Below are 12,804 nucleotides of genomic sequence, written 5' to 3' on the forward strand. Positions count from 1 at the left end.
CCCAATGGACCCAAAACCCTGCCCCTTCACTCCCACCGTACACAATCCCGATGGTCCCAAACCCCTTCCCGTTCACTCCCGCCATACACAATCCCAATGGACCCAAAACCCTCCTCCTTCACTCCCGCCATACACAATCCCAATGGAGACAAAACCCTCCCCCTTCACTCCCGCCATACACAATCCCAATGGACCCAAAACCCTGCCCCTTCACTCCCACCGTACACAATCCCGATGGTCCCAAACCCCTTCCCGTTCACTCCCGCCATACACAATCCCAATGGACCCAAAACCCTCCTCCTTCACTCCCGCCATACACAATCCCAATGGAGACAAAACCCTCCCCCTTCACTCCCACCGTACACAATCCCAATGGACCCAAAACCCTCCCCCTTCACTCCCACTGTGCACAACCCCAATGGACCCAAAACCCTCCCCCTTCACTCCCACTGTACACAATCCCAATGGACCCAAAACCCTTCCCGTTCACTCCCACTGTACACAATCCCAATGGACCCAAACCCCTTCCCGCTCACTCCCACTGTACACAATCCCAATGGACCCAAACCTCTTCCCGTTCACTCCCACTGTACACAATCCCAGTGGGAAGTCGCACTGCTTGGGAGCGGGGGTGGGGTGGGGGGGAGCTGTTTGGGATCCCAGTTCAGGGGGTCTGGCTGAGGGACAGAGCATAAATCTGGGAGGGTGCAGGATGACCTTGTGGGCTTCTGGAGGAAGGAAAGGCTGAGGAAATTGAGGGAGGTCCAGGGCCCCGAGGAACTGGGCCGAGTCGGAGAGACACCCACCGAAAGCTACGAGAATCCAATGATAACTGTATCAAAATACCAAACAAAGGAAACACAAACAAAACACGTTTACAACGCCCGGTGACCGAATCTATTCACCTCCCCTCCGCCATGACCCCGCCCCCTCACTCTCACCGCCAGAACACAAGGAACCCATTACCTGAAGGCAGCAAGGTATTCGGCGTCTCCCATCGGTGGGTCCAGACCCCCGGTCCAGGCGATGTTGACGTTGAACCCCTCACCGGGGCCGCAACCAACCTGTGAGAAGCACCACAAGATGGTCAGCACTGAACATACTCAGGAAGGACGGATGGAAATCACATTTCCCCACCACCTCAGGGGCGTCACGAGCGTCTCACAGACGAGGGCTCACCTTTTTCTTTCGAGGTGCAGTCGCTGTTGTAATGTCGGAAACGCGGCGGACAATGCGTGCACAGCAAGATCCCACAAGCAGCCAGGTCTTGCAACCTTGCTCAACGGGAGGGAATGGGAAGGGGTTGAGTCCATTGGGAATTCTCCATTGTCCCCGCTTCGAACAACTCCCAGGGACAGGTACAGCATGGGGGGGTTAGATACAGAGTAAAGCTCCCTCTACACTGTCCCCCATCAAACACTCCCAGCACAGGTACAGTACGGGGGTTAGATACAGAGTAAAGCTCCCACTCCACTGTCCTCATCAAACACTCCCAGGACAGGTACAGTACAGGGGGTTAGATACAGAGTAAAGCTCCCTCTACACTGTCCCCCGTCAAACACTCCCAGGGACAGGTACAGTACGGGGGGTTAGATACAGAGTAAAGCTCCCTCTACACTGTCCCCCATCAAACACTCCCAGCACAGGTACAGTACGGGGGTTAGATACAGAGTAAAGCTCCCTCTACACTGTCCCCCGTCAAACACTCCCAGGGACAGGTACAGTACGGGGGTTAGATACAGAGTAAAGCTCCCTCTACACTGTCCCCCATCAAACACTCCAGGACATGTACAGTACGGGGGTTAGATACAGAGTAAAGCTCCCTCTACACTGTCCCCCATCAAACACTCCCAGGACAGGTACAGTACAGGGGGTTAGATACAGAGTAAAGCTCCCTCTACACTGTCCCCCGTCAAACACTCCCAGGGACAGGTACAGTACGGGGGGTTAGATACAGAGTAAAGCTCCCTCTACACTGTCCCCCATCAAACACTCCCAGGACAGGTACAGTACAGGGGGTTAGATACAGAGTAAAGCTCCCTCTACACTGTCCCCCGTCAAACACTCCCAGGGACAGGTACAGTACGGGGGGTTAGATACAGAGTAAAGCTCCCTCTACACTGTCCCCCATCAAACACTCCCAGCACAGGTACAGTACGGGGGGTTAGATACAGAGTAAAGCTCCCACTCCACTGTCCTCATCAAACACTCCCAGGACAGGTACAGTACAGGGGGTTAGATACAGAGTAAAGCTCCCTCTACACTGTCCCCCGTCAAACACTCCCAGGGACAGGTACAGTACGGGGGTTAGATACAGAGTAAAGCTCCCTCTACACTGTCCCCCATCAAACACTCCCAGCACAGGTACAGTACGGGGGGTTAGATACAGAGTAAAGCTCCCTCTACACTGTCCCCCATCAAACACTCCCCAGGACAGGTACAGTACGGGGGGTTAGATACAGAGTAAAGCTCCCTCTACACTGTCCCCCGTCAAACACTCCCCAGGACAGGTACAGTACGGGGGGTTAGATACAGAGTAAAGCTCCCTCTACACTGTCCCCCGTCAAACACTCCCAGGGACAGGTACAGTACGGGGGTTAGATACAGAGTAAAGCTCCCTCTACACTGTCCCCCATCAAACACTCCCAGGACATGTACAGTACGGGGGTTAGATACAGAGTAAAGCTCCCTCTACACTGTCCCCCGTCAAACACTCCCAGGGACAGGTACAGTACGGGGGGTTAGATACAGAGTAAAGCTCCCTCTACACTGTCCCCCATCAAACACTCCCAGCACAGGTACAGTACGGGGGTTAGATACAGAGTAAAGCTCCCTCTACACTGTCCCCCATCAAACACTCCCAGGACAGGTACAGTACGGGGGGTTTGATACAGAGTAAAGCTCCCTCTACACTGTCCCCCATCAAACACTCCCAGGACAGGTACAGTACGGGGGTGTTAGATATGGTGTTCAATTATGAAACCATGAATATTTTTTAGTGGCCCAAGATGAACACAACTGGCAATGTCGGCCATCATTGTCTCCTGATTTGGGCAATGGACCCCAAGACCAAGTTAACTGCCGGACACTGGCTCCCACTGTCTGAACAAGTGGATGACATTCCCAAAGGTCTGAAGTGTACGGAGGAGTTTGGAAGGTCAGTGACAAACCCACTTCTCTCCACACCATTCCCCATCCCCGACCCCAACTCAACCATTGACCATTCTCCCAGCTCGAGAGGGACTGACCTCATCGGCATCTCCGCTCCCCGGGAAGAAATTCCCGTTGTCATGACGATGCAAGGAGATGTACAGCACGTTCGGATCCCTGTAGAATACCTGCTGCGTCCCGTTTCCGTGGTGCACGTCCTGGCGGGAGGAAGGTTTGCAGGTTGACACTGAGAAGGACTGAGAAACCCACTAAACGTTCCCCTCCCAAAACGAACACCGTCTTTAATCCGGCACCTTTCCCGGGCCTGGGGCGGGGGGTTCCCAGAAAAGCCTCGAGGCCGACCGAGCGCCTTCTCTCAGCTGCCGTCGCGATGTCGGGGAGACGCGGCTGTGAATGTGAGCACAGCAAGCTCCCACAGATGGTCAGCTGCGGGATGGAGAGGCTTCCCCAGATATATTGGGCTGAGAGAGGTGTTAGAGTGGTCTACATATACAGTGGGAGTGAGCGAGAAGGGGTTTGGGTCCGTTGGGATTGTGTACAGTGGGAGTGAAACGGGATGGGGTTTGGGTCCATTCGGATTGTGTACAACGGGAATGAACGGGAAAGGGTTTGGGTCCATTGGGATTGTGTACAGTGGGAGTGAATGGGAAGGGGTTTGGGTCCATTGGGATTGTGTACAGTGGGAGTGAGCGGGAAGGGGTTTGGGTCCATTGGGATTGTGCACAGTGGGAGTGAGCGGGAAGGGGTTCGGGTCCATTGGGGTTGTGCACAGTGGGAGTGAGCGGGAAGGGGTTTGGGTCCATTGGGGTTGTGTACAGTGGGAGTGAGCGGGAAGGGGTTTGGGTCCATTGGGATTGTGCACAGTGGGAGTGAGCGGGAAGGGGTTTGGGTCCATTGGGGTTGTGTACAGTGGGAGTGAGCGGGAAGGGGTTTGGGTCCATTGGGGTTGTGCACAGTGGGAGTGAGCGGGAAGGGGTTTGGGTCCATTGGGGTTGTGTGCGATGACTCACCCAGTCCACAATCAGGATCTTGCCGACGTTGGATTTCTGCAGCAGCTGCTTGGCCGCGATGGCGACGGAATTGAACAGGCAAAATCCCCTGTGAAGGGCAAGGCAAGAGAATGAAGAGGGCAACGAAATACTCGGCCGGGGGGGGGGGGGGGGGGGGGGGGCGGGGTGGCGGGGGGCAACAGGCCAGGAGCCAATAAATCCCCCGATATCAGCGAACCCTTTCTCAGGAAAGCTGTGAGCTTTGGCAGAGGTGACTACCTTTCGGGTGACACCTGCCTGAGGTTGCGGCTGATCTGTATCTTAACTCCATGTCCCCTCCTCGTTTCTGCAATCCTCATTACCCCTTCACCCGACAGAAATCTATCCAACCCAGTGTTGAAATTTCCAACTGACCCCTGGCCTCGACAGCTTTTATCAGCCGGGGGGGGGGGGGGGGGGGGTAGAGAGAGTTCCAGATTTCCACTCCCCCCACTCTGTGTGAAGATGTGCTTCCTGACAATCACCCCCTGAACGGGCCCTAGATCTAATTTTCAGGGTTCTCCCCCCCCCCACCCCGCCCATCACACCAGAGGAAATAGTTTCTCACTATCGAACCCTTTAATCATCTTCAACCCCTCGATCAGATCACCTCCCCGGAATCCTCTACACCAGAGGGACACACGAGCCCAGTCTGCGCGAACCCCCTCCTCGTAATTTAACCCTTTCAGCCCCGGGGTCGTTCTGGGGAAGCTGGGCTGCACCCCTCAACCACACCCACCCCCCCCTTCCCCTCCGCCCCCACCGAGGTTGATATACCCTTCTCGAGGCGCCGGGGCCCCAGAGCTGAGTGCTGTCACTCCAGGTGAAATCCAACCAGGGCCTCGCACGACCGAAGCCTCCCTCCCAACCCTTCGTAAACCAGCCACATCTCGAGGTCACTGTGAAGCTTCATGAGTTACACAGCTCATGGGGGGGAAATACAACTCACATTGCAGTGGAAGGTTCAGCGTGGTGCCCCGGGGGCCTCACTATTGCGAAGCCGTTCTGAAAGAGAAACAGGAAGTGAGAGAAGGATGTTCCGTGAAGAGGTTCCGTAAAATTATTTCACAAACCTGCCTGGACCAGCTGAGTAACGGAAACCCCTTCCCGTTCGCTCCCGTCGCGCACAATCCCAATGGACCCAAACCCCTTCCCGTTCACTCCCATCACGTACAATCCCAATGGACCCAAACCCCTTCCTGTTCGCTCCTGCCACGCACAATCCCAATGGACCCAAACCCCTTCCTGTACACATCCGCCGTACACAAATCCCAGTGGACCCAAACCCCTTCCCGTTCACTCCCACTGTACACATTCCCAATGGACCCAAACCCTTCCCGTTCACTCCCACTGTACACATTCCCAATGGACCCAAACCCTTCCCGTTCATTCCCACTGTACACAATCCCAATGGAACCAAACCCCTTCCCGTACACTCCCGCCGTACACCATCACAGTGGACCCTAACCCCTTCCTGTTCACTCACGCTGTACAGAATCCCAATGGAACCAAATCCTTTCCCGTTCACTCCCACTGTACACAATCCCAATGGACCCAAACCCCTTCCCGTTCACTCCCTCTGTACACAATCCCAATGGACCCAAATCACTTCCCGTTCACTCCCACTGTACACAATCCCAATGGACCCAAACCCCTTCCCGTTCACTCCCTCTGTACACAATCCCAATGGATCCAAACCCCTTCCCGTTCACTCCCACCATACACAATCCAAATGGACCCAAACCCCTTCCCGTACACTCCCGCCGTACACAATCCCAATGGACCCCAGACCCCACGTTGTAGAGCTTAAGCCAGTGATGGGCCCAGCTCTTTCTGGGGAGAGGGCAAGGCGGGGAGGTGTCGGGGGGTGGGGGGGGTGGGTGGGGGGCGGGGGAGGGAGGGAGTTGGGCGAGGGGCAGAATCCCACCCCGACCCGGCGCCCGTACCTTGAGCTTCCCCGAGGCCACCTTGAAAGCCAGTTCGAGGACACAGCCGACAGCCATGCGGGCGGCGCTTGACGTGTGCATTTCATTCCAGACTGTGTCGCTGTCCACCTGGGAATGGGGAGACGGAGCTTAGAATGGAACAACCGGGCAGCTGTCTTTATGACACGTGGCGCGGACGTCGCGAGCTGCTTCGTGGGACAATAAGTCAAGACGTGCATTTCACTCAGTCAGCACGGAAGGCGGGGTGAGGGCAGTGCCACGTGCAAGGAATAGGAGGGTTGGTCGATTGAACACGTGGATTCAAATGGGTCTGATCTAATTGCCACTACGGAAACGCGGCTACAATGTCACCAAGACTGGGAACTGAATATTCAAGGATATCTGACATTTAGGAAGGGCAAGCAAAGAGGAAAAGGAGGTGGTGTTGCACTGATAATGAGGAATGGGATCAGTACTTTAGTAGGGGAGGATCTCAGATCGGAAGAACAAAATGTGGAGTCTGGTTGGGTGGAGCCAAGAAACAGGAAGGGGCAACAAACATTGGTAGGAGTTGTTTATAGGCCATCAAACAGTAGTGGTAGCATGGTATTAATCAGAAGGTTAGAGAAGCATGTGGTATGGGTAATACAATAATCATGGGTGACTTCAATCTGCATGTAGACTGGGTAAACCTAATGAGCACTAATGCTGTGGAGGACAAGTTTCTGGAGTGTGTTTTGGGATGGTTTTCCAGAGCAGTATGTTGAGGAACCAACTAGAGAACAGGCTATTTTAGATCCGGTATTATGTAATGAGAAAGGGCTAATTAATAATCTTGTTGTAAAAGAACCTTTAGGGATGAGTGACCATAATATGATAGAATTTTACATTATGTTTGAAAGTGAGGTAGTTCAATCTGACAAGGGGTGATAAATTTGAACAAAGGAAATTATGAAGGTATGAGGGGCAAATTGGCTGAGGTGGGTTGGAAAAACACATTAAAAGGTGTGACAGTACATAGGCAATGGATAGTCTTTAGAGAATTGTACATTCCTTCAAGGCACAAAAACCTAAAAAGTAAAGGCAGCCAACCATGGATAACAAAAGAAGTTAAGGATTGTATAAGATTAAAAGAAAAGGCCTATAAAGTTGCCAGTAAACCTGAGGACTGGGAGGATTTTAGAATACAGAAAAGGAGGACCAAGAAACTGATAAAGAAAGGGAGAATAGAATATGAATGTAAACTAGCAAAAAATATAAAAACGGACTGTAAAAGCTTCAACAGGTACATAAAAAGGAAATGTTTGGCCAAGACAAATGTGGGTCCATTACAGGCAGAGTCAGGAGAATTTATAACGGGGAATAGAGAAATGGCAGAGAAGCTAAATGATTACTTTGTGTCTGTCTTCACTGAGGAAGCTCCAAGAAATCTCCCAGAATTAGAGATCCAAGGAATTAAGGGGAATGAGGAATTGAAGGAAATTAGTATTAGTAAGAAGGTTGTATTGGAGAAATTATGGGGCTGAAGGTTGATAAGTCCCCAGGACCTGATATTCTACATCCCAGAGTGTTGTAAGAGGTAGCTATGGAGATAGTGGATGTATTGGTGATCATCTTCCAAAATTCTATAAATTCTGGAGTGGTTCCTGCAGATTGGAAGGTCGCAAATGTCACCCCACTATTTAAGAAGGGAGGGAGAGAGAAAACAGGGAATTACAGACCTGTTAGCCTTACATCAGTCATTGGGAAAATGCTAGAATCTATTCTAAAGGATGTGATAAATGGACACTTGGATAATGATCTGACTGGGCATAGTCAACGTGGATTTATAAATGGGAAATCATGTTTGACGAACCTGATGGGAGTTTTTTGAGGATGTTACTAACAGGGGAGTCGGTGGACGTGGTATACTTGGATTTTCAGAAGGCTCTTGATAAAAATCCCCACAGGAAGTTGGCTAGTAAAATTAAAGCACATGGGATAGGAGGTAATATACTGGCATGGATTAAGGATTGGTTTACAGGCAGAGAGCAGAGAGTAGGGATAAACGGGTCATTCTCGCGTTGGCAGGCTGTGACGAGTGGGGGTACCGCAGGGATCAGTGCTTGGGCCCCAGCTTTTCACTATATATATCAATGATTTGGATGTGAGGACCAAATATAGTATTTCCAAGTTTGCAGATGACACAAAACTAGGTGGGAATGTGTGTTGTGAGGAAGATGCAAAGTGGCTTGAAGGGGATTTGGACAGACTTAGTGAGTGGGCAAGAACGTGGCAGATGGAATATAATGTGGAAAAATGTGAGGTTATCCACTTTAGTAGGAGGAATAGATGTGCAGAGTATTTCCTTAAATGGTAAGAGGTTAGAAAGTGTAGATGTACAAAGGGACCTGGGTGTCCTTGTCAATAAGTCACTGAAAGCTAACATGCAGGTGCAGCAAGTAATTAGGAAGACTAATGAAATATTAGCCTTTATCGCAAGAGGATTTGTGTACAGGAGTAGTGAAGTCTTGCTTCAATTGTATAGAACCTTGGTTAGACCGCACCTGGAGTACTGTGTGCAGTTTTGGTCCCCTTACCTTAGGGAGGATATTATTGCCATAGAGGGAGTGCAAAGAAGGTTCACCAGACTTGTTCCCGGGATGGTGGGACTGTCCTACGAAGAGAGATTGGGGAAACTGGGCCTGTATTCTCTAGAGTTTCGAAGAATGAGAGGTGATCTCATTGAAACCTGCAAAATACGTAAAGGGATAGACAGGGTAGATGCAGGTGAGATGTTTCCCCTGGTTGGGGAGTCTCGAACCAGGGGGCACAAATTCAAAATAAGGAGGTGAGGAGAAATTTCTTTACTCAGAGGGTTGTGAATCTTTGGAATTCTCTACCCCAGAGGGCTGTGGAAGCTCAGTCATTGAGTATGTTTAGAGCAGAGATTGACAGATTTCTAAATACCAATGACATAAAGGGGATATGAGGATAGTGTGGGGGGAAAGGCATTGAAGTGGGTGATCAGACATAATCGAATTGAATGGCGGGGCAGGCTCGATGGGCTGAATGGCCTACTCCTGCGTTCCCAGGTCCTATGATCCCCAGGGGGAAGCTGGATAAACACACTGGGGGGAGAAAGGAATGGAAGGATCTGGCGATGGGGAGATGAAGTAGGGGGTGGGAGGAGGCTCGTGCAGATGGGCCGAATGGCCTGGCTCTGTGCCTGGAAAATTTGACGCAATTCTACGAACTTGATACTCACGCCAAGACCACCGCACGGCAACATGACGAACATTCTCTGGGAAAGGATTCCTGGGAAGAGAAGGGAAAAGAGAGAGGGAGAGAGAAGAAGATATGATGGCGAGGTTTGGCGAGTAACACTACCGAACGCGTACTGAACAAAGCAAGTATTAACGGCGTCAACCCAGACGGAGATCCTCAGTTATTTCCGGCCGGCATTCGAGCACCCTCGCGGTAATTACAGTCGGCAGCCGTTTTGCCCGCCGGTTTTGTTTGGCGGACACCGAGATGGCGGAACTAATGTTCCCTACCCAACAACTTGTGGCTGTCCGGTTTGAGTCTGTGTAGTGGGTTGGTGCCGTAGAGCAGGACGTGTTGCTCGGTGTGAACTGACTGCAGCTCCTCCACCGTAGCCTTTCTGCCTCGGATACACTGCGAGAGCGAGGGAACGAGAGAGAGAGTGAGAGAGAGAGACAGAGAGATGGGTTGAGGCAAATACAAAAAAGTTTTCATTGCATCAAACTCAACCTCCGATGATCACACTCACACTAGCCAATCGCTCACCCAACTCCCCCCCTCACCCAACTCCCCCCAACTCACCCAACTCACCCAACTCCCCCCCCAACTCACCCAACACCCCCCCCACTCACCCAACTCCCCCCCCACTCACCCAACTCCCCCCCCACCTCACCCAACTCCCCCCCCACCTCACCCAACTACCCCCCCACCTCACCCAACTACCCCCCCCACTCACCCAACTCCCCCCCCACTCACCCAACTCCCCCCCCACTCACCCAACACCCCCCCCCACTCACCCAACTCCCCCTCCACTCACCCAACTCCCCCTCCACTCACCCAACTCCCCCCACTCACCCAACTACCCCCCCACTCACCCAACTACCCCCCCACTCACCCAACTACCCCCCCACTCACCCAACTACCCCCCCCCACTCACCCAACTCCCAGCCCACCTCACCCAACTCCCAGCCCACCTCACCCAACTCCCCCCCACCTCACCCAACTACCCCCTCCACTCACCCAACTCCCTCCCCCCCACTCACCCAACTCCCAGCCCACCTCACCCAACTACCCCCCCACTCACCCAACTACCCCCCCACTCACCCAACTACCCCCCCCACTCACCCAACTACCCCCCCACTCACCCAACTACCCCCCCCACTCACCCAACTCCCAGCCCACCTCACCCAACTCCCCCCCACCTCACCCAACTACCCCCTCCACTCACCCAACTCCCCCTCCACTCACCCAACCCCCCCCACTCACCCAACTACCCCCCCCACTCACCCAACTACCCCCCCACTCACCCAACTACCCCCCCCACTCACCCAACTACCCCCCCCCACTCACCCAACTCCCCCCCCACTCACCAAACTCCCCCCCCCACTCACCCAACTCCCCCCCCACTCACCCAACTCCCCCCACTCACCCAACTACCCCCCCACTCACCCAACTACCCCCCCACTCACCCAACTACCCCCCCCACTCACCAAACTCCCCCCCCCACTCACCCAACTCCCCCCCCACTCACCCAACTCCCCCCACTCACCCAACTACCCCCCCCCACTCACCCAACTACCCCCCCCACTCACCCAACTACCCCCCCACTCACCCAACTACCCCCCCCACTCACCCAACTCCCAGCCCACCTCACCCAACTCCCCCCACCTCACCCAACTACCCCCTCCACTCACCCAACTCCCCCTCCACTCACCCAACCCCCCCCACTCACCCAACTACCCCCCCCACTCACCCAACTACCCCCCCACTCACCCAACTACCCCCCCCACTCACCCAACTACCCCCCCACTCACCCAACTCCCCCCCCACTCACCAAACTCCCCCCCCCCACTCACCCAACTCCCCCCCCAACTCACCCAACTCCCCCCCACACCCCACTCACCCAACTCCCCCCCCCACTCACCCAACTCCCCCCCCACTCACCCAACTCCCCCACACTCACCCAACTCCCTCCCCACTCACCCAACTCCCTCCCCACTCACCCAACTCCCTTCCCACTCACCCAACTCCCTCCCACTCACCCAACTCCCTCCCCACTCACCCAACTCCCTCCCACTCACCCAACTCCCCCCCACTCACCCAACTCCCCCAACTCCCCCCCACTCACCCAACTCCCCCTCCACTCACCCAACTCCCCCTCCACTCACCCAACTCCCCCTCCACTCACCCAACTCCCCCATTCACCCAACTCCCCCATTCACCCAACTCCCCCCCACTCACCCAACTCCCCCCCACTCACCCAACTCCCCCCCACTCACCCAACTCCCCCACACTCACCCAACTCCCCCACACTCACCCAACTCCCCCACACTCACCCAACTCCCCCCCACTCACCCAACTCCCTCCCCACTCACCCAACTCCCTCCCCACTCACCCAACTCCCTCCCCACTCACCCAACTCCCCCCCACTCACCCAACTCCCCCCCACTCACCCAACTCCCCCACTCATCCTCCACTCACCCAACTCCCCCCACACCCCACTCACCCAACTCCTCCCCCACTCACCCAACTCCCCCCTCCACTCACCCAACTCCCCCCTCCACTCACCCAACTCCCCCCTCCACTCACCCAACTCCCCCCTCCACTCACCCAACTCCTCCTCCACTCACCCAACTCCTCCTCCACTCACCCAACTCCTCCTCCACTCACCCAACTCCCCCCCCACTCATCCAACCCCCCCCACTCATCCAACTCCCCCCTCCACTCACCCAACTCCCCCCTCCACTCACCCAACTCCCCCCTCCACTCACCCAACTCCCCCCTCCACTCACCCAACTCCCCCCCCCACTCACCCAACTGCCCCTCCACTCACCCAACGCCCCCCCCCACTCACCCAACTGCCCCTCCACTCACCCAACTCACCCAACTCCCCCTCCACTCACCCAACTCCCCCCTCCACTCACCCAACTCCCCCCTCCACTCACCCAACTCCCCCACTACACTCACCCAACTCCCCCCCCACTCACCCAACTCCCCCCCCACACCCAACTCCCCCCCCACACTCACCCAACTCCCCCCCCCACTCACCCAACCCCCCCTCCACTCACCCAACCCCCCCCTCCACTCACCCAACTCCACGCTTCACCCAACCCCGTCCCCCCCTCGCCCAGCCGTATCCAGCCCTCTTTCCCCATGCCCCCAACCTACCTCACACTGGCTCCGGAGTCCTGTCTCCTGCAGTCGGGACCATATGCTTTGGATCCTCCCAGCGTGTTCCAGGTGGGAGCTGTTCCCACACGTGCACTGGTGCTTTAACATGAGGCTGTCGTAAGAAATTCCTGGCAGCCGGAGGAAGAGGACATATTACTGACAGTCCACTCCCTCCCTTTCACTCTGCCCCTCCCCCTCTCTCTATCGCACCGCTCCCTCCATCCCTCTCTCCCCCTCACCCTCCATTCCTTGCTCCCTCTCTTACC

At 54.9% G+C, this 12,804-nt stretch overlaps 1 protein-coding gene across 1 annotated transcript in view; it reads right to left on the reverse strand.

Annotated features, from left to right (window-relative positions):
- Positions 1-949: 949 nt before the first annotated feature.
- LOC137358569 (histone deacetylase 4-like) overlaps positions 950-12,804 on the reverse strand; it is a 104,764-nt gene continuing 92,909 nt past the window's right edge. The window contains exons 16-23 of the mRNA XM_068024557.1: positions 12,536-12,666; positions 9,661-9,781; positions 9,372-9,421; positions 6,146-6,253; positions 5,149-5,204; positions 4,182-4,269; positions 3,249-3,368; positions 950-1,064 (exon numbers count right to left, since the gene is read on the reverse strand). Of these exons, the coding sequence (XP_067880658.1) occupies positions 963-1,064; positions 3,249-3,368; positions 4,182-4,269; positions 5,149-5,204; positions 6,146-6,253; positions 9,372-9,421; positions 9,661-9,781; positions 12,536-12,666 (776 nt within the window). The 3' untranslated portion in view covers positions 950-962. The remainder of the gene's footprint in view (positions 1,065-3,248; positions 3,369-4,181; positions 4,270-5,148; positions 5,205-6,145; positions 6,254-9,371; positions 9,422-9,660; positions 9,782-12,535; positions 12,667-12,804) is intronic.

The sequence above is a fragment of the Heterodontus francisci genome, chromosome X, assembly GCF_036365525.1.
Source record: "Heterodontus francisci isolate sHetFra1 chromosome X, sHetFra1.hap1, whole genome shotgun sequence".
In the NCBI taxonomy this organism is placed as follows: Eukaryota; Metazoa; Chordata; class Chondrichthyes; order Heterodontiformes; family Heterodontidae; genus Heterodontus; species Heterodontus francisci.